Below are 26,037 nucleotides of genomic sequence, written 5' to 3'. Positions count from 1 at the left end.
TTTGGTCTCCCACTTCTTGTTCTCTCCACCTCTAACACATTTATCCTCTTTGTCAATCTTTCCTCACTCATTCTCTCCATGTATCCAAACCATTTCAACACACCATCGTCTGCTCTCTCAACCACATTCTTTCTATCACCACACATCTTTCTTACCCTTTAATTACATACTTGATCAAAGCACCAGAAAAGCCAGATGCAGTGATATAAACATTGCTATGGCTGCAGCAAACTGTATTTTGAGAAGTCTTGGGACTTAAATATGCGAGAGCTTGGCAAACAAGAGGAACAACAAATGTAGAGTTCATCAAGACAAGCATGACCATCTCATGGACTGAAAAATAATAGACTAGTGATAAAATAACCAAAATGGGGAAAAGTGTACAGAAACACTACTAAGCTAGTTATAAAGAACCAGATAGAATCAGGAATGTACACAAGCAGCAACTGTCAAATAAACTAAGCTAGTTTCCAAACTAGACAGATTAGTGAAAAGTGCATAGGAGAAGATCAGCAGAAAGTGCTAGAAGCAGCAACTATCAACTAAATACTAAGCTTGTTGTCAAAGAACAGACAGAGTAGTAGAAAGAGAAGAAGCAGCAACTATCACATTAGTCAAAAGTGCACAGAAGCAGCAATTATTATATGAACTAAGTTGTAAGAGAACCAGAGTTAAGAGAAAGTGCATGGATGCAGCAATTATTAGATAAAGTTAAGAGAAAGAGTTTAAAAGCAGCAATTGCACAAAGTGTTGGTAGTATAGATCACTATATGAGCAGTGTAGTACCTCATGTTGTAAATCTGTTCCTGAGTGTAATATACACTTTTAAATGTTTTCATCATCAAACAAAATCATTTCCAACTGCCAATCACCCATCTCCCTTTCCCACAACATGAACTACACCTGCACCAATCATCAACTTCTCATCCATCCCCCCTTCTGCAGTGTCAGGGTAAAGGAGTACAAATTTTGGTGTGGTGTGTCCGTGACTTGAGAAAGCCTGTGAGTGACATGTTAGTATTAATAAAGGATTCCTCATCAACAAAGGTATTTCTTGGTTAATATATATTTGGGACTCTGTTGTGTAACCAGGCGCAGTTGAAGATATTTGGCTGGATATATGGCTAGTCTGATGGTTACGGTAAGATGTGGTAGTTAAATGAAGAAATGAATAAGCATGAATGGCGAGACAAGTAACTAAAATCTGGAGGCAGCCATGCAGATACCTGAAAACCTTACCTCTTGCCCAACATTCATACTTTCTTCATCTGTGGATGTTACATCAGTAGAGTCTGTATAATCCTCACTCACATCTAAAAACTGCAGAAGTTCCTTGGCTTGCATGTCAGTGATGAGGCTCTCGTCATCCTCACTACCAACATCTAATATGTTTTTATCTTTTCTTCTATTTTCTCCCTGCTCAGTCGTACCACCAGTGACATCGTCATCTACATCCTCTGTGTCTTCCCTACTTCTCGCTGCTTCATCAGTTCCTGTTGACAATTTCTAATCCTTCAGTTTTATGTAAATGTCTGAGGAACATATAAATAAAGCAGTTAATCATCCTTGCATCACATGTTTTATCATTATCATATAACCCAGGACCTCTTTAATGGGGCTTCTACAGCTATGAGGCTACACTCGAAGCAGAATCAAGAAAACGAAGAACCCCTCCACAGCAAAAAGTTTTTCAACGGAACTATACTCCTTTGTGACCAATGACAATGATACAGCACTGCCAAAGGTGATTACTCATTCATGGCATTACCACTTGCAAGCAAGAGTCCAGCAAACCCTAACACCAAATATAACCAAATCAATATTCTGCATTCATAATTCATACAGATGAAACATAGTGTCCTCTTGTCTCAAAGAAAATGAGACTATTTACATATCTATATCTTTGATGCCTATTCCCTCTGCGAACTCTTTCAAGGGGAAGGCCACATCAAAAGAGTCTCAATAACTAATGAACTCCAGTGCTGCTTCTTAGCCTTTAAAGCTGTAGAGCTTAAATATTCTTCTAGTCTTAAAACACTTGCAAAATGTGGAGTCACATACTGTAAGACAATTTTACATGTCTTACAAAAGATAACACAGCCCCATTGAAATTGGAAGATAAAACTATCTCACTGTTTTTGGGGATGGAAGGGGACATTATTTCCATGTCTCATGTGTCATAAAAAAAAATATGAGGTGTGAAAGTGGGGTACTGTATTGGATATCCTCCCCATCTATATCTATACCTCTGATGCCTATTCCCACCTGGAACTGCCTCAAGGGAGTGGCCACAGCAATAAAGTCTCCATAACTACTGAACTCCACTGCCACAGGGCAACTCTAGTGTAATGTCTGCAGAGGCTCCTACCCAATATCCCTACAGACTATGTCTACTTAACACTTCTGCCTAATATTCCTACCTACTACTTCTACCTAATGCTCCTGCCTAAATATCCCTATTTACTACTTCTATCTACTGCTCTTACCATTCTGCCAAAAGGCAGAGCTAGCACATGGTGCTTATAGCATGAAAATCTAGAGTTATGAAGAATGAGCTGAGTCAAGTGTTCTCAAGTGTTATGTATGACAAGGAGAGATTATATAATTGTGGACAGAAGGTTAATAGTCCATGTGCTGGTTCATTATGCAGCCATCATTAATGTTACCTTCCCAATATCCAGGCGGGTAGTACTGGTAATACAACTTCCTAGTCGTTGGCTGCCTGCCAACTACTACCTCATCTCCAGCATTATCAACTTCTAAACAGAGACATAGACAAAAGAGTACAGCAATGTATTTTCCTTGGAGTCTCACTTCCAACTGCTACCTTGCTAAGGCAGGAAATGTAAGAGCCAGTGAAAAATAATATATCAACCAATGGTCATGTTGAACCCTTCAAATCATGAGTTAAATACCCTTAAGTACACTATAATAACACCATCCTCTTAAACTACAAACTACAAGGTAACATCATCTCTCAGACAATAAATTGCCTAACTCAATGAAACATACCAAACAGCTTTTCAAGAACATACATTTGTGAAAGACAAAACATGGTATGAGGGCTGGTTGGGTTGACAAATGTCTCCACAATTTACCAAAAAATTTGAAAATTGAAAGAAGTCTCTCACAAAAATGAATTTTGTCTTTAACAACACCTAACATAAACTTAAGCAGTGATTATATTGTTAAGTGGTATTCATGAAGGAAAATGGCCACTCATATGTACATAGTTCTTAAAGTCAAGCAGAAAGCTCTTTAATGACAGGAATTGACATGTGGATCCACTTTCAATTTATTGAATAGAATTTTGTGCACTTTAAGACACAAGAATGGGGAAAGCATAATTTTTATAATTAAGGAAGAATTGCTATATCACCTTTATCTTCACTACCTCTGATATAAATTCACTCATATGTATCTTCAATGTATATCCAGTCTGCTAGAATGAGTATGGGGTTCTGTACTAGTTTCAGCAATTTCTGTATGTTAACATAATTCAATTCATCTGTACCCCATATTCTGCATCAAGTGGGATGATCACGGACATGCATTTACTGCAATGAAGTAGTCATAAAATAATGAATAGAAATATCAACCAGCTTATTTGGTACCACAGCCTGAGATTCTAAAATCTGAAATCCTCAAGACCAAACATTATTTGATATTATGGACTTTAGAAATATGAGCCTTCAGAGTATTTTGCACCTAATGCAGGTTCTAAATATTATTTGTTTGTAGTGTATGTTAGTACATATGGTTCTACAAGAAAATTATTTTTTCTTTACTTATTAACATTATTGTCTATGACTAATCTCATTTCGAATGGTTTATATACAAGACTGAAAAAACTTTGATGTCTTGAAGCATCCTTCTTTGAAATTTTTTTTTTTCTGAAACTTGAAAAACTCTCTCTAAGGCAGTCTCTTGCAAGCATTAAAGATCCTCAATGATATGTTCTTGGAATATTGGGGTTAGAACCTAACCCTCTACCACATATCAACCTCAACATTTCATTTCCAAAATATCCATCCTCTTCTGTTCTTTTTTTATGTGTCCTACAATAACTCACATCTATATAGCATTACTGTAACTACTCTACCATCAACCATATCCATTCTTTCCTTTGCTGACACTGACCTCTACTTCCACACACTCCTCAATGCAACCAGAATGTTTGCCCCCTAACCCACTCTATGGTTCACTTCAACTCCTCCAGTTCCATCTGCTGTCATGTTCAGTGGACTCCCAGGACTACAAAAAAAAAAAAAAAAAAAAAAAAAAAAAAAAAAAAAAAAACTCCATTCAAACCAGCACATCTCACCCCCTACTAAACCTCACAACCTTAATCTTTCACACTCTTCTTGGGTCATACATGCTAAAAAGGCAGTAATGTCAACTCCTTCCTTAGGAAACTTGAACTAAAATCCATTTCCCTTCTGCTGCCTTGCCGCAATTCATCTTATGCAAGGCTTTCAATACCTCCCCTCTTTCTTGCTTTGTACACCACCTCATTCTAAACACACTAGACCCCCATCCTATCATCTGACAAGTTCAGCAGTCCTTTAAACGATTCATTCCATCTCCTTTCCACCTCTTCTTTGCCTGTTTCCATTTCTCCCTCTGTTTTCCTTACTGTCACTCCCATCTGTTTTCCTGTTTTTCTTAAATCATTGACCTCCTAAAAAATTTCTTTATTCTCCCTGAAGACCATGGATACTTCTTCACTCCATCTCTCATTTACCCTCTCTCTCAATCCCTGAACCTTTCTACTAAACTCTTTTAGGCCTCGCAATCATCCTTACTCCCCTGCAGATATCATCCAGACCCTTCCCATCTTTCTCTCACAATCAGTTCAAATTCCTTATCCCATCTAAATGTGCCTTGTCCCATCAAGAAGATAAATCCCATTGGTGAGTCCAACTGAATAAAGGCTAGAAGCATCCTAAACCTTTTCTTAAAAAGTAAAAGGTGAGAGGCATACCATCTACATCATGCAACAAACTCACCACTTTCCTCAAGTGTAATTTGTGTTTCTACCTCCATTACATCTTCCTTATCCTCTGCCGATTGTTGACTTTTTTGTTTTTTGACAGGTGACAGTCGAACGATTTTGATGTTCATTTTCAGTTCCTCTTCATCCTCATCATCACTAAGATCATCATGAAAATCTGAATCAGTAGTGATAGGATGAAGAATAGAATGATTCTCCTCCAAGTCTGTTCCCCTCAAAACTTCAACATTTTGCTTGAGCCACTTTTCTTTCAAGTTCTGCTCCTCTTTAATTTTTTCTGTTAAGATAAATTCTCTGTTAATCAATCTACATAAAAAAGAAGAAAAAAATTTACATTACATTTCTTTGTCTTCCTCTCGTCATTCTTAAATGCCTATCTGTAAATGCTGATCAACAGCGTAATATAAACTCTTCATTAATGTACATTTATGCATCACTGCCCTCTTGCATGTCAAAGTACCAACATAAATTCACAATTGAGATAAAGAAATGATCTTAAAAATCTAATACACAAAATCTCAAGGATACATGCTTAAAACCACCTAGAAATTTTTTTTTAAAGAAAATAAGAAAACTATTCTATCAAAAATATATCCAAACCAGAGGAAGAATCATAGAATATCTTGAAAAGCAGTAGCAAATGGACTGTATGAAAAATGCACAGTGAACTCATCCACTGCCTAGAGACAGCAGTCAGACTCATCAGTTCCTCACAGAAATGGATTCAGTACATTATACTGAGTATGGATGTGAGTGAGGCCATATTTCCTCAGTGCTTGGTGTTCCCTTGCTGTAGCACAATATGGCAACAAGTTAAAAAAAAATTAATATGCAATTCTAGTATTTTTCAACCAAAGAAAGATACTGCTGAGAGCCACTTCCAATCACATCAAAGGAATATTCAAATCACCTATCCAAAAGACCTATAGTAAATAAGGAAATTACATGGGTGGGAAAAGGGTGGTGAAAGTGAGTGAGTCAGGAAAACAGGCTTATGTGAGGAGATATCAAAAGTGACAGGTAAAGAATAGCAAAAGTAGAGAGCAAACATAACTAGAGGAGTGGGTGAAGAATATGAGGTATATTGAGAAGCAGTGCTTACATATCCAACAGCAGCACACCTGCTGCATGCCTCAAGGACCTCGAGTCCCCAGACTTTGTGACTAAAGGTCTTTCTCCCAACTACACACTTTTCCTCTGTTTGGCCTAATGCTCTCCTAATTCTACATATTTCATATCTTTCTTCAACTATCTAAACTCCTGTCATAAGACTATGGCATCCTTTCACCTGCAAGCCGAGATCCTCTACTTCAAGGATTTTAACGTTCACCGTAAGGAATGCTTGAATTCTTCCCATACTGATGGTGAGTGGGTTGAAGCCCTTACATTCTCCATTCTCAATGATCTATAGCATCCGACTCAAATTTCTGAATGCTGTGAACGCTCTCTTAATGGATCTGTTTTTCCACCTCTAATCCACCCCACTGTAACTACACAATCTCACCCCTACTGGTTCATCTGATTACACTCTCATAAATGTGTCTATCTTAATGACACTTTCCCATCCAGCAGCCCTTTCTAAAATAAATATTGCATCTGAACGCAGCTGACTAGAATAACACATGAAAATTCTTTTCTGACCATCCTTGGGTATACTATTTCAGAATAAATGTAGAAGAGCTTGAGCTGGAAACTGTGAATATCTAAAGTGACTTGATCATAAAATTCTAAGTGACTAACCAAAAGTTTTTATTCTAATAAACATGAATAAATATGAACTAAATATGAAGTAAGGAGAGGTTGATAAAGGGATATATTTGTCAGATGTGGAGGGACAAGGAGAAGGGGAAGACCAAATTGAAGATGGAAAGATGGAGTGAAAATTTTTGAAAGCTCAGGGCCTCAACATGCAGGAAGATGTAAAAGGTGCATGGGATAAAATGAACTGGAGTGATGTAGTACGCAGGGGAACATATGCAGTATATGGACTGAACCAGGGCAAAAAAGGTCAGAGGGATCTGGTTGTGGACAGGGACCTACGATTTTGGCATATTAATTACTGGTGATAAAGCCTTGCTAAAGTGACCTTTAACTTGTAGTGTAAATACATCCTAATGGGGTTCAGTAATGCCTGTTATGGTGATGTGTAAGTGAACTGTGAGGTTGTATATATTTGATTTACATCAGGTAAACAGCAAAGAAACTGAAGATAATACACAGATAAATACATAATAAACAAAATATTATCAGTGCCTCGAGCATGTGATAACAGAACACGCTATGACAAACAATGATTTGCTAAAAAAGTCAACAACATACTGTCTTGATAGGTGAGATATCTGTGGTACTGCTCCTGTGTGAGAGCTGGAGCACAGGTGATGGCATGCGGAGTTCGCACACTCTGAAGTCGTAAGTAGGGGTGGTGACAAACACGAGTAGTTGCGACAGTAACAACATATCGACATGATTCCGGTTCATCTACTCTCTGAATATAATCACCTACACCATCTTCACAATGAAACTGAAAAAAATAAAGTAATATTTCACACAAGAATAATAGTTTGTAAGTAAATCATAATTTCTACAAAGTCTCTCTGTCAACCCTAACATACACTTTCTCAAGACCCATAAAAGCTGCATACCACTCATTCTTTCTCCAATATTTTTCATATGAATTCTTCAAAGAAAACACAGATTATACACCATTTACCTCTCTTGAGGTTATATGACTCCTTCTAAATCAGATGTGCTGTGCATATCACCATTCTCCCATACACCTTACTAGCTATACTCAACACTCAAACTTCTAGTACTGACCATTTAAGTTAGTTCCCTCTGCCATATACAAGTGCACTTCACATCCACTCTGCCAACCTAAAGGCATCTGAAAGTGGGCCATACAAAAGTAAAACGGTAAGATTAGCCAAGTAACAAAACTGTCATACTTTTTTTTAAGCTCATCCGTAATCCAACCACTCCTGCTGTTTTGTCTCACTTCATCTTCTGCAAGGTTTTAACTTTCTCTTCTCTTTTCACCATACCATTCACCACAAGTAATCATGTGTCTATACTATAGGGGGGGGCGGAGTTTCATACTTGTAGGGTCCTATCTCTCAAACAACCTCTATAATCATACAATCTCTGCATTGACCATGTCCTCAGTAATATTATTCCATTCATCCAACAGTCTCTAACTCCACATGCTACCTCATTCCAAACACTCCAAATCCTCCTGTCTATCATCCTACATACTCAGCAACCTTCAAAATCCTCAATCAGTCGCTTCCTTACCTTCTCTGCTCTCTATCACCTCCATTTTTGTTCTGCTCACACTTTTCACCTTCCAAAACATTCTTTATTCTTTTGGAACCTTACCAATACTCTCTCACCTGCCCTCTTTCCCATCTATAGTACCTCTCATCAGCCACTCTATCATCAAACACATTCAACAAACCTTCAAAATACTCACTCCATCTCCTTCTTACATCACCACTGCTTGTTATATATTTTCCAAAAGAAGGAACAGAGAAGGGGGCCAGGTGAGGATATTCCCTCAAAGGTCCAGTCCTCTGTTCTTAACGCTACCTCGCTAACGCGGGAAATGGCAAATAGTATGAAAGAAAGATGTATGTATATGTACACGTATGTGCCTATATGATCCCTGGGGATAGGGGAGAAAGAATACTTCCCAAGCATTCCCTGCGTGTCGTAGAAGGCGACTAAAAGGGGAGGGAGCAGGGGGCTGGAAATCTCCCCTCTCATTATTTTTCTTTAATTTTCTAAAAGAGGGAACAGAGAAGGGGGCCAGGTGAGGATATTCCCTCAAAGGCCCAGTTCTCTGTTCTTAACGCTACCTCGCTAACATGGGAAATGGCGAATAGTCTGAAAGAAAGAAAAGAATGTGCCTATATGTATATATGTACGTATATGAGTGGATGGGTCTTTCTTTATCTGTTTCCTGGCCCTACCTAGCTGATGCAAGAAACGGCAATCAAGTATAATGAATAAATGTATGTAGGTATCATATGATAAAAATAAGAAGGTAGTGCTTGATGAAATAAAAAACATTGTGCTCTGATGGCATTACAAACATGAAAATCGACAACATAATCATAAACTAAATATATGAGAATGAAATAATTATCAAGATTAAAAGAAATACATCAACACTAAGTAGGGAGGTATGGTGGAGGCAATTATTGGCAACAGTAAAGAAAAACACAGATGATAATCAATATATGCAACATATGAAAACCTACAAAAGATATCTTTATGAGAAACTAGTGTCACTGCCAAAAACATATAAATAACTATGGTATATAGATAATCATTTGGCAATAGCACCATACTTTAATATAAAAACTTACTCTAACTTCAGTACGTCTAGGTTCCCCTGTAAGGTCACATTTCGTTCCATTAACGTAAAACTGACTATGAAACCTCTGAAGACGGTTCTTGGTCTCTGAGCTGTTCTTCCAGTTATATTCTGATTCATACTTGCCCAAAATAATTATGGGTCCAGAAGCTTTACTGTCTGAAAAAGCAAACCATCAAAGAAAACATTTTCACTATTCTATCCACATATATTCATTAGTAACAAATGAACACTTAAAACTAAGGTTATGTTTCAAATCCTTTGGTTTATGACACAGCCATGAGGAAAAATTAACTACAGTATGTATAAGACAACAACATAAGCCTACCTGTTAAGGTAAGAAAGCTTAGAAGGAGGCCCTAAGTTTGATTTATTTATCATTATCTTAACTTTTGAGGCTTTAGTACTTCTGGCACCAACCTCAAACTTAGGCATAATTTCTTTTCTTCAGTCTAAGGTCATATTGATTATGTCCCATTAACCTTTTAATAAATAAATTAATGATTTTGGTTTTTTTAAGTTCTTAAACCAAATCACACAAAAGATAGGTTGAATACAAGCATCATATGCAAACTACTGACGTGGTCTTGGTATTAGAAGAAAAATAAATGAATAAAAGATGTGCTCTATGAGAATGGCAGCCAACAGCAACTGATATGTGAGCATTTTCCATGTGTTTAATCCTTAAGTAGTGGGAGTCATCATATGAAGATTTCCATAGCAGGCAGCAAGAATCATCATGTGTTCAAAGTTCTGAAGGCTCTCTTTCAATGCTATTCCAATGTATATATGTTATTCATTTATTTATTTTGCTTTGTCGCTGTCTCCCGTGTTTGCAAGGTAGCGCAAGGAAACAGACGAAAGAAATGGCCCAACCCACCCCCATACACATGTATATACATACACGTCCACACACGCAAATATACATACCTATACATCTCAATGTACACCTATATATACACACACAGACACATACATATATACACATGCACAAATTTCACACTGTCTGCCTTTATTCATTCCCATCGCCACCTCACCACACAAGGAATAACATCCCCCTCCCCCCTCATGTGTGCGAGGCAGCGCTAGGAAAAGACAACAAAGGCCCCATTCGTTCACACTCAGTCTCTAGCTGTCATGCAATAATGCCCAAAACCACAGATCCCTTTCCACATTCAGGCCCCACAGAACTTTCCATGGTTTACCCCAGACACTTCACATGCCCTGATTCAATCCACTGACAGCACGCCGACCCCGGTATACCACATCGATCCAATTCACTCTATTCCTTGCCCGCCTTTCACCCTCCTAAATGTTCAGGCCCCGATCACTCAAAATCTTTTTCACTCCATCTTTCCACCTCCAATTTGGTCTCCCATTTCTCCTCGTTCCCTCCACCTCTGACACATATATCCTCTTTGTCAATTTTTCCTCACTCATTCTCTCCATGTGACCAAACCATTTCAAAACACCATCTTCTGCTCTCTCAACCATGCTCTTTTTATTTCCACACATCTCTCTTACCCTTACATTACTTACTCGATCAAACCACCTCACACCACATATTGTCCTTAAACATCTCATTTCCAGCACATCCACCCTCCTGCGCACAACTCTATCCATAGCCCACGCCTCGTAACCATACAACACTGTTGGAACCACCATTCCTTCAAACATAGCCATTTTTGCTTTCGGAGTTAATGTTCTCGACTTCCACACATTCTTCAAGGCTCCCAGGATTTTCGCCCCCCCTCCCCCACCCAATGATTCACTTCCGCTTCCATGGTTCCATCCGCTGCCAGATCCACTCCCAGATATCTAAAACACTTTACTTCCTCCAGTTTTTCTCCATTCAAACTTACCTCCCAATTGACTTGACCCTCAACCCTACTGTACCTAATAACCTTGCTCTTATTCACATTTACTCTTAACTTTCTTCTTTCACACACTTTATGTATGACTGTTAAATACTGTTAAATATGACCCTGATCACTAACAGTGCTTTCTTCACTCTACTGAAGTAATTCTTAAGTGTAAATGTATATGTAAACAACGTGAATATATGTAAATGTGTACGTTTATGCAAATATACATATAAAAATATGTAAACAATCATCCCAAATAGTGATAAACATCATTTACCAAATATGAGTGATGAAGCTCACCCCACACTCTCCTCATTTCCCACTCCTGCCTTCCTCCACCACCAGGCAGTCTACTCATTACCTTGAGTGAAATACCACAGCCTTTGCTTTTTTGTACATAGATTTTATCATAATATGCATTTCTGTCATAAACGATGCTGTGTCTTTACTGAATATACACCCCAAGGCTCACCCCTTAAAGCTTTTTTTGCCCTTCCCTTCCCTCATACTCTCTACCAAGTGATCAATACATCACATTTAGCACTACACCATCGCCACATTAGTCTTGTTAACTAACTTGTATATATGTATCCTTTACTTACACATATACTCTTTTCATTTAATGATGGGTAGCAAAATATAAGGACCTTATATTTTGGTCCATATCATGATTCACAAAGACATTAATCTGCTTTTATCCACTACTTCTACCTATTGCTCCTTCCATTTTGCCAAAAGACAGAGCCACCACATAGTACTCACCAAAGGAAAATCTATAGTTACAAAGAATGAGCTGTATGATTTAAGCTAGATTTATGAAGAATAAGCTGTATGAGTTAAGAGCTTTCAAGTGTTATGTGTGACAAGGATACGAGAGATTGTATGCTTGTGGACAGAATGCCAGTAGTCCACGTGTGGGTGAGGCAGAAAGAAAAGACAGCTATCTGGGTAAGAGAAAAGCAATCTGACAACCACTGAAGTGCTGATTCACTACACAGCTGTCACTTACCCACCTGATACCTAGGTGGGTAGTACTGGTAATATACATCCCTGGTCATTAACTGCCTTTAACTACTACTACTACTACCTATTTCTGCACCTGCTTTACAACAAAACAAGAGAGAGAAGATTAATATACCATATTTTAATGTCATCAAATTACAAAAATAGAAAATCCATCATCCAACAAGGATAGTGTACAGTTCCATAAATAACTAATTCCTCACATATCTCAACCACACTCTTTTGGCCCTGCGTGTTCAACCCAATGCAAATACAGTATGCAAGGTAATTACCAATCAGCAACAAGTTAATTACATGACAAAGTATTACTACTGCTTATACTTTACCATACTGGAATCTAATTTCACTCATATTTTGTCCATATACATGATTAATACTTACCTTCCAAGTGGTACTGCTTAATTACTGAACCATAACAAAACTCGTATGTCCACCAATCAACTGTCTTGATAAGGCAGGGAGCTGTCTCCATCGGTCGTAAAAGAACTGAAATTGAAAAGTTTTTGAATACAAAATGCAAATGGTAAAATCAAAGGAATAGTATCTATATTGGGTTACTGAATATAAAAAAAATGAAAATACAATATAATGTACTTTATTACATTATTCATGAACATCATTTATGGTTCATGGTGAAGTGCCTGACGATTGGTGGAATGCATGCATAGTGCCACTGTATAAAGGCAAAGGGGATAAAGGTGAGTGTTCAAATTACAGAGGTGAGTATTCCTGGGAAGTCATATGGGAGGGTATTGACCGAGAGTGAAGGCATGTACAGAACATCAGATTGGGGAAGAGCAGATTGGTTTCAGAAGTGGTAGAGGATGTATGGATCAGGTGTATGCTTTGAAGAATGTATGTAGCATTTATGGATCTGGAGAAAGCATATGATAGAGATGACAGATATGCTTTGTGGAAGGTATTAAGAGTATATGGTGTGGGAGGTAAGTTGGTAGAAGCAGTGAAAAGATTTTATCGAGGATCTGAGGCATGTGTACAAGTAGGAAGAGAGGAAAGTGACTGGTTCTCAGTGAATGTTGGTTTGCGGCGGGGGTGTGTGATGTCCCCATGGTTGTTTAATTTGTTTATGGATGGGGTGGTTAGGGAGGTATATGCAAGAGTTTTGTAGAAAGGAGCAAGTATGCAGTCTGTTGGGGATGAGAGGGCCTGGAAAGTGAGTCATTTGTTGTTCGCCGATGATACAGCTCTAGTAGCTGATTCGAGTGAGAAACTGCAGAAGTTGGTGACTGAGTTTAGAAGTGTGAAAGGAGAAAGTTGAGAGTAAATGTGAATAATTGCAGGGTTATCAGGTTCAGTAGGGTTGAAGGACAAGTTAACTGGGATGTAAGTCTAAATGGAGAAAAATTGGGGGAAGTGATCAGATAACTGGGAGTGGACTTAACAGCAAGTGGAACCATGGAAGCAGAAGTGAGTCACAGGATGGAGGAGGGGGGTAAGGTTCTTGGAGTGATGAAGAATGTGTGGAAGGAGAGAACATTATTTCGGAGGGCAAAAATGGGTATGTTTGAAGGAATAGTAGTTCCAACAATGTTATATGGTTGTGAGACATGGGCTATAGATATGGTTGTATGGAAGAGGGTGGATGTGTTGGAAATGAACTGTTTGAGGACAATATGTGGTATTAGGTGCTTTGATCGTGTAAGTAATGAAAGGGTAAGAGAGATGCGTGGAAATAAGAGGAGTGTGGTTGACAGAGCAGAAGAGGGTGTGTTGAAATGGTCCAGACACATGGATAAAATGAGTGAGGAAAAATTAACAAAGAGGATATATATGTGTCAGAGGTGAGGGAACAAGGAGAGGTGGGAGACCAAATTGGAGGTGGAAAGAAGGAGTAAAAAGATTCTGAGTGATTAGGGCCTGAACATACAAGAAGGGGAGAGGTGTGCAAGGAGTAGAGAAAATTGGAACAATGTGGTATAACAGGGTCGACGTGCTGTCAATGGACTGAACCAGGGCATGTGAAACGTCTGGGGTCAGTGGGGCCTTGATGTGGATACTGTGGGGCCTGGGTGTGGGTAGGGAGCTATCGTTTCGGTGCATTACACATGACAGCTAGAAACTGTGAACGAATGTGGCCTTTTTTGTCTTGTTTTCCTGGAGCTATGCTGAAGCAGGGGTGGTAGTGCTGTTTCCTGTGGGATGGGTTAGCACCGGAAATGGATGAAGGCAAGCAAGTATGAATATATACATGTGTATATATGTACATGTCTTTGTATGTGTATGTATATGTGCGTATATGTACGTGTATAGGCGTATAGGCGTTTATGTATATATATGTGTGTAGATGAGTGGATGGACCATTCTTCATCTGTTTCCTGGTGTTACCTTGTTGATGCGGGAAACGACGATTAAGTATAATAAATAAAATATATATATATATATATATATATATATATATATATATATATATATATATATATATATATATATAGTGCCATTCTCAGTATAAAATACAGCGTATTACATTTTGGCCTCTATTTGCTGCCTCTCATGAGAAACACATATGCACTTCAAGCATCTCAACAGTTGAATGTTTACACTTTTTGAATGTCTGTACACCCAATGTGGATGTTTTAGGGTTATCAGCCACTGTTCTAATATCAGCTGTGAAGTAAAAGGTTTTCACAATATGACTTTGAAGGAAAAGTACTAAAAATAAACTGAAACAATTATAGATACACAAGCAACAACTATACCCATAAGCCACCACACTTCTGGGTCAGAAAAGACAAAGTTTGAAAGATGCACCAGGAATACAGTGAATGTCTAATCACCAGTAATGTGATTGGCACATACGAAAGCCAATGATAGAAAATACAGCATCATTAAAATTACATACATTACTTCATTCACAGGTTCACATATCAAATCCCAAACACACTTTCACGTATGAAAATCCTGAATGTTAATAAATTAAATATCAAACATAAAAGAGAAAGGAAATGGAAACTGATTCATGTGGTAGGAAAATCCAATCAGGCAGCTGCTTGGAGAATTTTATGCTGCTGAGCAGCTGGGAGTGAACAGGTTGATAATGTCATTTCTGTGGTGGTCTCTTGACTGGCTAAATGCAGGTCCAATATAAACAAGCTACCATACCATGGCTGAGTGGTTAGTTAAAGGTAAGGAATGCAAATGCTTCCTTACCAGAAATACTAAGGGCTTATATGTCCCAATCCAATTTGACTAGACATATCCTAAAGAATCTCTCATGCTCATGAGACAGACCCAAAAGGGGAGATATAAAAAAGGACTGACAATTGATCACAGAACTTACCAGAAATATCCACCAGCTGATCAAGTATATCTTCATCATGTTTTAAGTCAGAATCTAATGGAGTAACACTAGGCAGGGAACATATATATTCTTGTCCGTGTTTGTTCACAACAGTCATCACCTCCCCATCCCAGACCTAGATAGAAATATAAATTCTATTAATGTACATGAAAACTATGATCCTGGAATATATCTAGACAAAGAAGAAACACATATACGTATATGTAATTTGCAGGAAGCTTGAATGTGATTGGTGATAGGGTGGGAGGTGTAGGGTGTTTGGGTCTGAGAGGCATGAGAAGTGAGAGTGTCATGGCAAGTGGTGTGGTGAAGGGAGAAGAGGTGGCAAAAATCCTGCATAAAATGAAATGCAGCAAGGCAGCCAGAGTTAATAAGGGTCATAAAATGTATTGCCAAAAATGTTACATAAAATTCATTTATCAATGTTTACAAAATGAAAATACATCACAGCCTGCTGAGCCAAAGCTCCCTTGCAGACTTAAAACGCACCATCAATAATTTATTCAGTAAATACAATACTCATTTTCAATATATATTCTATCTATCATACTTTGTCGCTGTCTCCCGTGTTAGCGAGGCAGCGCAAGGAAACAGACGAAAGAATGGCCTCACCCACTCACATACACATGTATATACATACACGTCCACACACGCACATATACATACCTATACATTTCAATGTATACATATATATACATACACACATATGCATATATATACAGGTACATAATTCATACTTGCTGCCTTTATTCATTCCTGTCGCCACCCTGCCACACATGAAATGACAACCCCTCCCCCCGCACATGTGCGAGGTAGCACTGGGAAAAAGACAACAGATATGTGGCAGATATAGGGTGTTTTGGTCGAGGTGGGGTGCGAAGTGAGAGGGTCAGGGAGAATGATTTGGTAAACAGAGAAGAGGTAGTGAAAGCTTTGCGGGAGATGAAGCCGGTAAGGCTGTGGAATTTATCAAAAAAAGGGGGTGACTGTGTTGTGGACATTAAACGTAAGTATGGTTCATGGTGAGGTGCCTGAGGATTGGCGGAACGCATGCATAGCGCCATGGTACAAAGGCAAAGGGGATAAAGGTGAGTGTTCAAGTTACAGAGGTATAAGTTTGTTGAGTATTCCTGGGAAACTATATGGGAGGGCATTGACTGAGAGGGTGAAGGCATGCACAGAGCATCAGATTGGGGAAGAGCAGTGTGGTTTCAGCAGATAGAGGATGTGTGGATCAGGTGTTTGCTTTGAAGAACGTATGTGAGAAATTCTTAGAAAAAAAGATGGATTTGTATATAGCATTTATGGATCTGGAGAAGGCATATGATAGAGTAGATAGAGATGCTCTGCGGAGGGTAAGTTGCTAGAAGCAGTGAAAAGTTTTTATTGAGGATGTAAGGCATGTGTACGAGCAGGAAGAGAGGAAAGTGACTGGTTTCCAGTGAAAGTTGGTTTGTGGCAGGGGTGCGTTATGTCTCCATGGTTGTTTAATTTGTTTATGTATGGGGTTGTTTGGGAGGTAAATGCAAGAGTTTTGGAGAGGGGCAAGTATGCAGTCCACTGTGGATGAGAGAGCTAGGGAAGTGAGTCAGTTGTTGTTTGCTGATAATACAGTGCTGGTGGCTGATTCAGGTGAGAAACTACAGAAGTTGGTGACTGAGTTTGGTAAAGAGTGAGAAAGAAAAAAGCTGAGAGTAAATGTGAATAAGAGCAAGGTTATTACGTTCATTAGGGTTGAGGGACAAGTAATTTGGGAGATAAGTTTGAATGGAGAAAACCTGGAGGAAGTGAAGTGTTGTAGATATCTGGGAGTGGATTTAGCAGTGGGTGGACCCATGAAAGTGGAAGTGAGTCACAGGGTGGGGGAAGGGGTGAAGGTTCAGGAAGCGTTGAAGAATGTGCGGAAGGCAAGAATGTTATCTCGAAGAGCAAAAATGGGTATGTTTGAGGGAATAGTGGTTCCAACAATGTTATATGGTTGTGAGGCATGGGCTATAGATAGGGTTGAGCAGAGGAGGGTGGATGTGTTGGATATGAGATGTTTGAGGACAATATGTGGTGTGAGGAGGTTTGATCAAGTAAGTAATGAAAGGGTAAGAGAGAGGAGCAGAATTAAAAAGAGTGTGGTTGATAGAGCAGAAGAGGGTGCATTGAAATGGTTTGGTCACATGGAGAGAATGAGTGAGGAAAGATTGACAAAGAGGACACGTGTCACAGATGGAGGGAACAAGGAGAGGTGGGAGACTAAATTGGAGGTGGAAGGGTGAAGTGAAAAAGATTTTGAGTGATTGGGGCCTGAAAGGTGTGCAAGGAATAGAGTGAACTGGAACAATGTGGCATACCAGGGTCAATGTGCTGTCAATGGATTGAACCAGGGCATGTGAAGCGTCTGGGGTAAACCATGGAAAGTTTTGTGGGGCCTGGCTGTGGAAAGGGAGCTGTGTTTCGGTGCATTATACATGACAGCTAAAGACTGAGTTTGAACGAATGTGGCCTTTGTCATCTTTTCCAAGCACTACCTTGCACGCATGCAGGGGGAGGGGGTTGTCATTTCATGTGTGGCGGGGTGGCGACGGGAATGAATAAGGGCAGCAAGTATGAATCATGTACATGTGTATATATGTGTATGTCTCTGTATGTATATATATATGTATATGTTGAAATGTATTGGTATGTATATTTGCGTGTGGACATGAATGTATATACATGTGTATGGAGGTGGGTTGGGACATTTCTTTCGTCTGTTTCCTTGCGCTACCTCGCAAACGCGGGAGACAGCGACAAAGCAAAATAAAATAATAAATAAAATATATATTATTCATATTTACCTATTTTGCTTTGTCACTGTCCCCTGCGTTAGCAAGGTAGCGCAAGGAAACAGACGAAAGAATGGCCCAACCCACCCACATACACATGTATATACATACACGTCCACACACGCAAATATACATACCCATATATCTCAACATATACATATATATACACACACAGACATATACATAAATACACATGTACATAATTCATACTGTCTGCCTTTATTCATTCCTATCCCCATATATATATATATATATATATATATATATATATATATATATATATATATATATATATATACTTGATAAGTTCCCAAGTACACTTTTGTGAAATGATCACATCATCAAGGAGACATAAGAATGATATAAAAGACGTAGAACAGTCAGTTGATATACATTAGCAAAAGCATAATCACCTAGTAAAACTGAAAACATAAGGAAAAATCATTAATATTCATTTACATAATAACATAATGCATATACAATGCAGTCAAATCAAGCATGATTAACTGGCTGAGAACTAACTACAGTCAATAAGCCCACGTTTATTAGGCCAAGAGTCCCAGTCAAATAACCATTTTGAATAAAAAAGGAAGCTAGAGCACCAAAACATTATACTGCATAGGTGAGGTTACAACACTGCCTGGGATGACATCTTACTACCAGGCAAGCAGTGTCACACTTACAGCTATATTAGAAAAATGCTCCCATCGTAAGTTTGTTATTTCTCCCACGATAAGCTGAGGCCTACATCACTTTTTCTGTTTTTCATCATTCTTATACAATGTCCTTTCCTTTTACAAAAAAATATAATTATTCACTCTCCTCTATCATTTAGGTATTCAAATTGAACTTCTGCATTCAGGGAGACTGATCAGAAGACAGCACTATGGCAAAGTAATTATATTTTTCTTTGGCTAAGAATCCTTTCTTTTTCTCATCACACTTAGCTCCAATAGCTCATTTGAACACAAATTTGGCAATATGGATAGCATGCTCTTTTACACTGGTATATTTTAGCACATTTCGATTGTGTGATACCAAACAGATGTGAAAAGAAATCTCAACAAGAGGCTATGTGACCTCCAGAAGACAAATATAATGATATACATATATAATTTTGGCAAGTGTAGGAGGTTACGTAAAGTTTTAATAAGTTCTACTGAATCGTACAAGTCTAATTTGCACTTCTCCATTAACACCATACATCTACCGTTATACCTAAACTTTTATAACTTATCTAACATCATTCAATAAAAACTAATGCTCCAAATCATGCTATGTAACTGCATCTGTTTTCTCGGAACAATACACAAGCTCTGCACACTACAATCAGTCTAAGATATTCAAAGTCAATACAACTGTGGAGCTCTTTTAAACAATTACCTCATTCTCGCCTACAATGGGCCCACACAAATAACGATTTTGGGATACATTGATGAATTACCGATGTTAATGACATCGTTGCATCTCTAATTTACTGATTAACACTGAAGGTAAGTCAACAGCTTAGGTCAATTCCTTTTAACTGTGAGGTTAGTTACTTATTTCACATGTACTGCTTCTGTTAGTAAGGTCACACCAATGAATTTACGCATCATGCTTTGGCAATAAGTCTCATCCTGATCTGAGAATCTTCATGCGTATAATACCTAAAAATAAAAGTCCTGGTGTAACTGGGTACAGGTATTCCTTGTCAGCCCGTCGACACCATGGGCCCTAACCTTACCTGGTCCTTTAGCACTGGTTTACTTAATATATCGACGGCATAGTGGATTGAATTTATCTCTTCTACGTTGAGGACAGTGTTGAGAGCAGCAGCTACGACAGAGAGGCAACTCAATAAGATCCATGCAGTAATCCCGGCCATGCTAGAGTCCACGGTACGTCACCACCTCAAACACCACCACCACCACCACAACAACACTGGGGCGGGCGGCGTCCGCTCTCCTCCTCCAGCTGATCATCTGTGTTTCCCCACATCGCAAATTATTGAGATATTTTTACATCTCAGCCATGTGATGATGACTCTTTAAGTATTTCTATTGATGGTTTATCTTTTTGATTTCTTAGTTTGAACGTTATGCGGAAAATGACCAAGCATAAGTTCTATTTTCACACATTAGGGATGTGTGCTTGACTTGCTTATCTTGCGCATTTACATGTAAATTTTTGTTGTAATGATATGATAACCGGAAATTCAGCCTACATGGTAATGTACAAATAAATATAATGAAAATTTAAGGGATTAAGTACAGATAAAGGTATATGCAATTATATGTCACAATTTCCTAACAAGAGCGCTCTCCGACTCGTAATCAAGATTCAGAATTAAGATTGTGTCGAAAAAAGGAATCATGCAGCCTGGCCCTAATATACGAAAATATGGTTGGCAAAATGACCATAGTAGAGTTGAAATTAAATCTGTGATTATGAAAAAATATCATAACTATCACTTATATATATATATATATATATATATATATATATATATATATATATATATATATATATATATATATATAATGAGGAAAGTTAGCTAGTCGAGGTTGGTAGGCCTGCGGCTTGATGGCGGGAAAACTTTTTCGTGGGTTGGTAGCTTGGGACGCGCGCATGGCGACTTTACCAGCAACACTTCCATCACGCGTAGTGGAAATTTTGCTATTGTCATAGCAGGTATGTACCTGAGTTGTGAAGCAGGGTTGTATATTATTGTATATAGTCATAGATTATGATGATATGGGGAATTCTCGGCAGTAAGGATACTGTGGATTTTTTTTGACAGGAATCAGAGTGTTGGCGTCGGGGTCGTGTGAGGAACGCTGCCCACGAGAGAAATTACAATACCCAGAGCTGTACAGCAGGGTCTGATCTGCTACGTTGTGTCACAGATATCCGCACTGAGGCCAAGGGATCCCCTAGGGTGAAAAAAAAAATGTGCCAGGTGAGACCTACCTGCTTCTTTGGAGTGACACAGAATGATATGAGCATGTAGGTGGGACCGAATATTGGCGCCAAGATGGAGGATCAGGCGGTTACAAGGAAGGGTACGTGTGAATAAGTAGTACTCAGGCTGGGTTCCAGAACTAAGTTGCAGAATAATATGTTGGTAAGTGTTGGAGCAGGACTTGGAGTGTGATTTAGTAATGTTGGTATTAAGGGTTAAAGTGTAAAGAGTTTATGGACGAAGGTGATTAGGGTATGTATGTGTGAGCTATTGAAATGACTGGTATAGTAAGGATTGGCCACAATGACTTGTGTGTTGTGATTTAAAATTCAGAAGTTATCAGGCATTGTTACGAATGAATACTTTGTATGTCAACATTTGGTAAACCTTTGGAAACCTTGTATTTAGTGTTGTGGCTAAGATTTCATTTATTTTGGAAAAGATTGATTTTTGTAGATTATTCTCGTAATATTCTTGTAGATAACTAAGTAGATTTTTATTTTGTTTTAATGACGTATGCAGGAATTAATTTGTACTAACGATTTCATGAAAATAGGTGTGTGTGTGTGTGTGTGTGTGTGTGTGTGTGTGTGTGTGCACGGGCGTTTGATGGTGTGTTTATATCATCCTAATGATTTGAGGATGATTTGAGTGGTTGATTGATTGCCACAAACTTTACTTAAAGAATATGCTTCCCGTTGCTTCCTTGTGTGAGGGACTTTGATAAATAGGATGATCAATGACAAATCGCCATAAATATACAGACAGGTAGGACTGATTGTGCCACTGTGTTGGGAGTAGAGCCAACTAAACACCGATGTTGCCTCACTGAAGCGTCTCAAGGTTTCTTCAGTTGGCATCACAATGGAGTTTGTTGAGAAATATTCTGATTTTCCCGTTTATTGTGTTTAAATTTGTGCATGAAAGAATCTGAGGTAATTAAAACCACGGTGATTTCACATGATACAACTCTTCCTAGCAAGTATTGGATTAACTTTCTGATGTGTTAGGTGCAGAGGTTGAAATTTAACGAGACGTTCCCCCACATGCAACGTTTTCTCAGATATTTGAATAGGCTTCCCCACTTGGTCCATGTCTTTCCACTTCTTTCCAAAATTCCTCTCGATTTCCCATTTACCTTTATTACCAATACTTTGATTCCATCACTGAACACATACACACTTGCTATCTTACCAACTCGCCCAACTCGGTTTTGCTCTCATCCACCACTTCACTACCGCCCATATCCAATATTACTTTTAGATGCATGTAAACCCTCTTAACCTATGGTTCTTCAAGTGGGATTGGTATTGAAGTCTATTTTTATTATCATTAAGAACTTATTAAATGCTTTTTTTTTTTTCAACCTCCCTCACACATCAGGACTCCGACGAACGTTCTAGAACCGTATCTTTTGCTTTAAGAGAATTCACGCGATGCATCCTTTTCCACTGATGTAGTTAGACCCCGATTTCATTCTAATCTCACTTACCACATTCATGGATAGGAACAGGGGACAGCCATGTTGATATACATCCTTAATATATGTTTTACATCTTTCACTCGTTCATACGAGGGAGTATCAAAAATTTCTGGCCCTTTAAGATCTTGCCAGTGCAAAGACATTTGGTTTACATACCATCTATTGTCAGTCCTTCTTTCTCATTCACAGAAGTTTTACAATTGTGTCGAAATCTCATTATATTCCAAGACCATTAGTTACATTTCGTATGAAGGATGGTTGTATCTATCGTAAGTAGTGTTCGTTTTAGAACACTGTATTACAATAGTTGTCATGTGTAAGTTAATTGATGGCCAGCTTATCATGTAAGCTACTTTTGGTTTAAAACAGGATTTCATTGATTGTCATGTGTGGTTTATGTGATTATTACCATAATACGTAAACTAGTTTTCGTTCTAGAACGTAAGATCTTTAACTGTCATGTCTTATTTAAGTGTTAGCTAAATTTATTTACTCATAATCGATTTGTTTAAGTTCATCTTCATTTCGTTTGCAGTCGACTGACTGGTGGTGTTATTAACGTAACGATTGTAGTGAACTGGCGATATGCGATTGAAGTGAACTGGCGATATGCGATTGAAGTGAACTGGCGATAATGCGATTGAAGTGAACTGTGGCGATATGCTTTGTCGGTGGAAGCCCTTTGCCATATTGGATTGCATTGAGAGAATCTAAAGATTATAGTAAAATATGCGCTCATTTTGAAAGTTATACCAATGTATACCTTAGTAGTTAATTGAATCACTGTAATCGTAAATTGTTAGACTATGCATGTGTCATGATAAACGCTATTATGTGGGTTATATGTCCGTCGGAGTGTCTTTAGTCTGATGCGTCGAAAGGTTGAAGAGTATATTTTTTCATCTATGATTATCTGACTCGTCTTCACTGCGTCTGATTCTTTGATGGTGAATTTAGAAACATAGCGTTTCCCAGGTTAGCAGTAAATACGGAGGAACGTGCGGTTTACAGTAAATGGCCGCAATTTACAAGGATGTGATAACCTTTTCTCTCGTATTTAAGTAAAGTCGCGCCATTGACATGCTTTCGCGCTAAATTGATGCGCAATAATGTAGTAATGTAATATTTCCGCATCCTTTTGAAATATTGATAATTAGAATAGAATTTTATGTTCGTGATAAAAACATCTGTAATTTGAGTTATACTTTATGGTACAATTGTCGTAACATATTTTAACTTCACCTTATCGACGTACGTTGAAAGGGAAATGGCGTCAGTTCGTGAAGGAGTAACTTTCAGTTGTGAGTGAGGACGCTCGAATTCACCACGGTTTATGAATGAGATGCGAGTCGTCCGAGGCTCCCGGTCGTATCTGTGGTATTAATCCCGTTCTTCTAAAGGCCATTAATGACTCGATTAGGGAGTAGACGAACCTTTGAGAAATGTCGTGTGAAGATCGTGTGAGTATGCGGGGAAAAAATCAACGATACATCGAGCTGATCCAACGCTGGTGTCGTCTTGTCGGGCCCCCTCAATTTTACCACCAGAATTCAAAATTTAGATTGTCATAGAGGTGAGTTGAGGTTAAGGACGAGGTATTACATGTCTTTATTCTCTTCCCTTGAGAAATCGTGTAAGACTTAGTGGTCACCATAACAGAAGTTCCTAACGAAGTACGGGAGAATGTTCTAGAAAACCATCCTAAATTTTTGTTTGTTTCTTATACATGTAACAGTAGTTTACCCTTGTAATGGTCTGCAAAGTCGTTAGTTCAGGTAGTTTATATAACGTTGCCCATGAGGCCATCGTCTATTTCATAGACATTAAAGGAAAGATGTGTGAACACCAGTGGGTGTAACGCGTCGAAGGCGCGTTTATACAGGGTAACGTAGGAAGTTACACCCAGGTAAGTTATTCACCACAGTTTTCGTTGGTTACACTGTGGTACCTAAATCCAGGTAAGTTATTCACCGCTGTATTACTTATGTGATTAGTAAATGCCAGACAAATCAAGAAACAGTTTTTCCTTTGTAATTCTTGTAATACATATTACTTTGTTTTTACCTCTATGCAAGGAATTTTAATCTTTTTGTCCAGTCATCGAGTGCACAATTTTTCTCCTTCACATTGCCATGTATATTCTACATCCCATTTACTGTTACATCTTTACTTTCACCTTTTCATTTAACACGTCATCCACACAATTACTTCATTTTTTAATGAGTATTTTTCTACTTGCTTTATATATATATATATATATATATATATATATATATATATATATATATATATATATATATATATATATATATATGAATAATGTATATATATTTTTCTCATACTATTCACCATTTCCCGCGTCAGCGAGGTAGCGTTAAGAACAGACGACTGAGCTTTTGAGGGAAATCCTCACTTGGCCCCCTTCTCTGTTCCTTCTTTTGGAAAATTAAAAATGAGAGGGGACGATTTTCAGCTCCTAGCTCCCTCCCCTTTTAGTCGCCTTCTACGACACGCAGGGAATACCTTCCCTTTGTCCCTTCCAAGACATTTATTTTCTCCCTAGCTTTCAATTCATTAGCATTTATGAGATATTCAAGTTCTTCCAAACTGTCGTTTTCTCATCACATTCTCCGCACATCGTTGCACCGAGCTGTTCCTCTTGCTTCACCTTTTCCCGACAGTTGCACACGCGTCCTTCATAACCTCAGCTATTGCATTCTTAAGATGCCTCCACCTAACTTCCACCTCATTTCGTCCTGTTTCATCTACAGTCGTCTGCTTTTCATCAAGTTTCTCTCGGAGACCAGCTTTTATACTTTCATTTGTGAACTAATTCTTTCTTATTGTTTTTCACTCATTATTCTAAACCATAAGTTAATTTACGAGTAAATTGTAAGCCTACAAATTATATAATTTCATGAGCCCCATAAATCATGCACCCTGGCCATCATGTTCTTTCTTGGCTAAACAGATCCATCATACTTTTCTCGCACTTTGTACTCGTACCATATAGACATGCGTATCGCCTTGTGATGAAGATAAACGCCAAGGCGCATTAGACCGACTGAGGCACAGGCTAGGCTTTTTCTTGGTATTCATGAATGGGAGACGTACTTTGATCCATCCACAAAGTGCACGACGCTTATACTGTATTTTTGTTGAATCCCCTTTGTGGAAATTCAGATCCCTTATATGAAT

The 26,037-nt window shown here is 38.4% G+C and overlaps 1 protein-coding gene across 4 annotated transcripts in view; it reads right to left on the bottom strand.

The window, feature by feature from the left end:
- The window catches only part of LOC139763177 (uncharacterized), a 56,488-nt gene extending 36,122 nt beyond the window's left edge, over positions 1–20,366 (bottom strand). For 2 of the 4 annotated variants that reach the window (XM_071688898.1, XM_071688917.1), the window contains exons 1-7: positions 20,139–20,366; positions 15,576–15,711; positions 12,659–12,763; positions 9,382–9,548; positions 7,334–7,535; positions 5,010–5,291; positions 1,240–1,493 (exon numbers count right to left, since the gene is read on the bottom strand). In XM_071688898.1, coding sequence (XP_071544999.1) covers positions 1,240–1,493; positions 5,010–5,291; positions 7,334–7,535; positions 9,382–9,548; positions 12,659–12,763; positions 15,576–15,711; positions 20,139–20,279 — 1,287 coding nt within the window. In that variant the 5' untranslated portion in view covers positions 20,280–20,366. The remainder of the gene's footprint in view (positions 1–1,239; positions 1,494–5,009; positions 5,292–7,333; positions 7,536–9,381; positions 9,549–12,658; positions 12,764–15,575; positions 15,712–20,138) is intronic. The other 2 variants (XM_071688907.1, XM_071688926.1) reach the window with 2 other exon arrangements.
- Positions 20,367–26,037: the final 5,671 nt, after the last annotated feature.

The sequence above is a fragment of the Panulirus ornatus genome, chromosome 3, assembly GCF_036320965.1.
Source record: "Panulirus ornatus isolate Po-2019 chromosome 3, ASM3632096v1, whole genome shotgun sequence".
Taxonomy (NCBI): Eukaryota; Metazoa; Arthropoda; class Malacostraca; order Decapoda; family Palinuridae; genus Panulirus; species Panulirus ornatus.
Note: the sequence above shows the minus strand (reverse complement) of the source record. Positions and strands in the feature narration are given on the sequence as shown.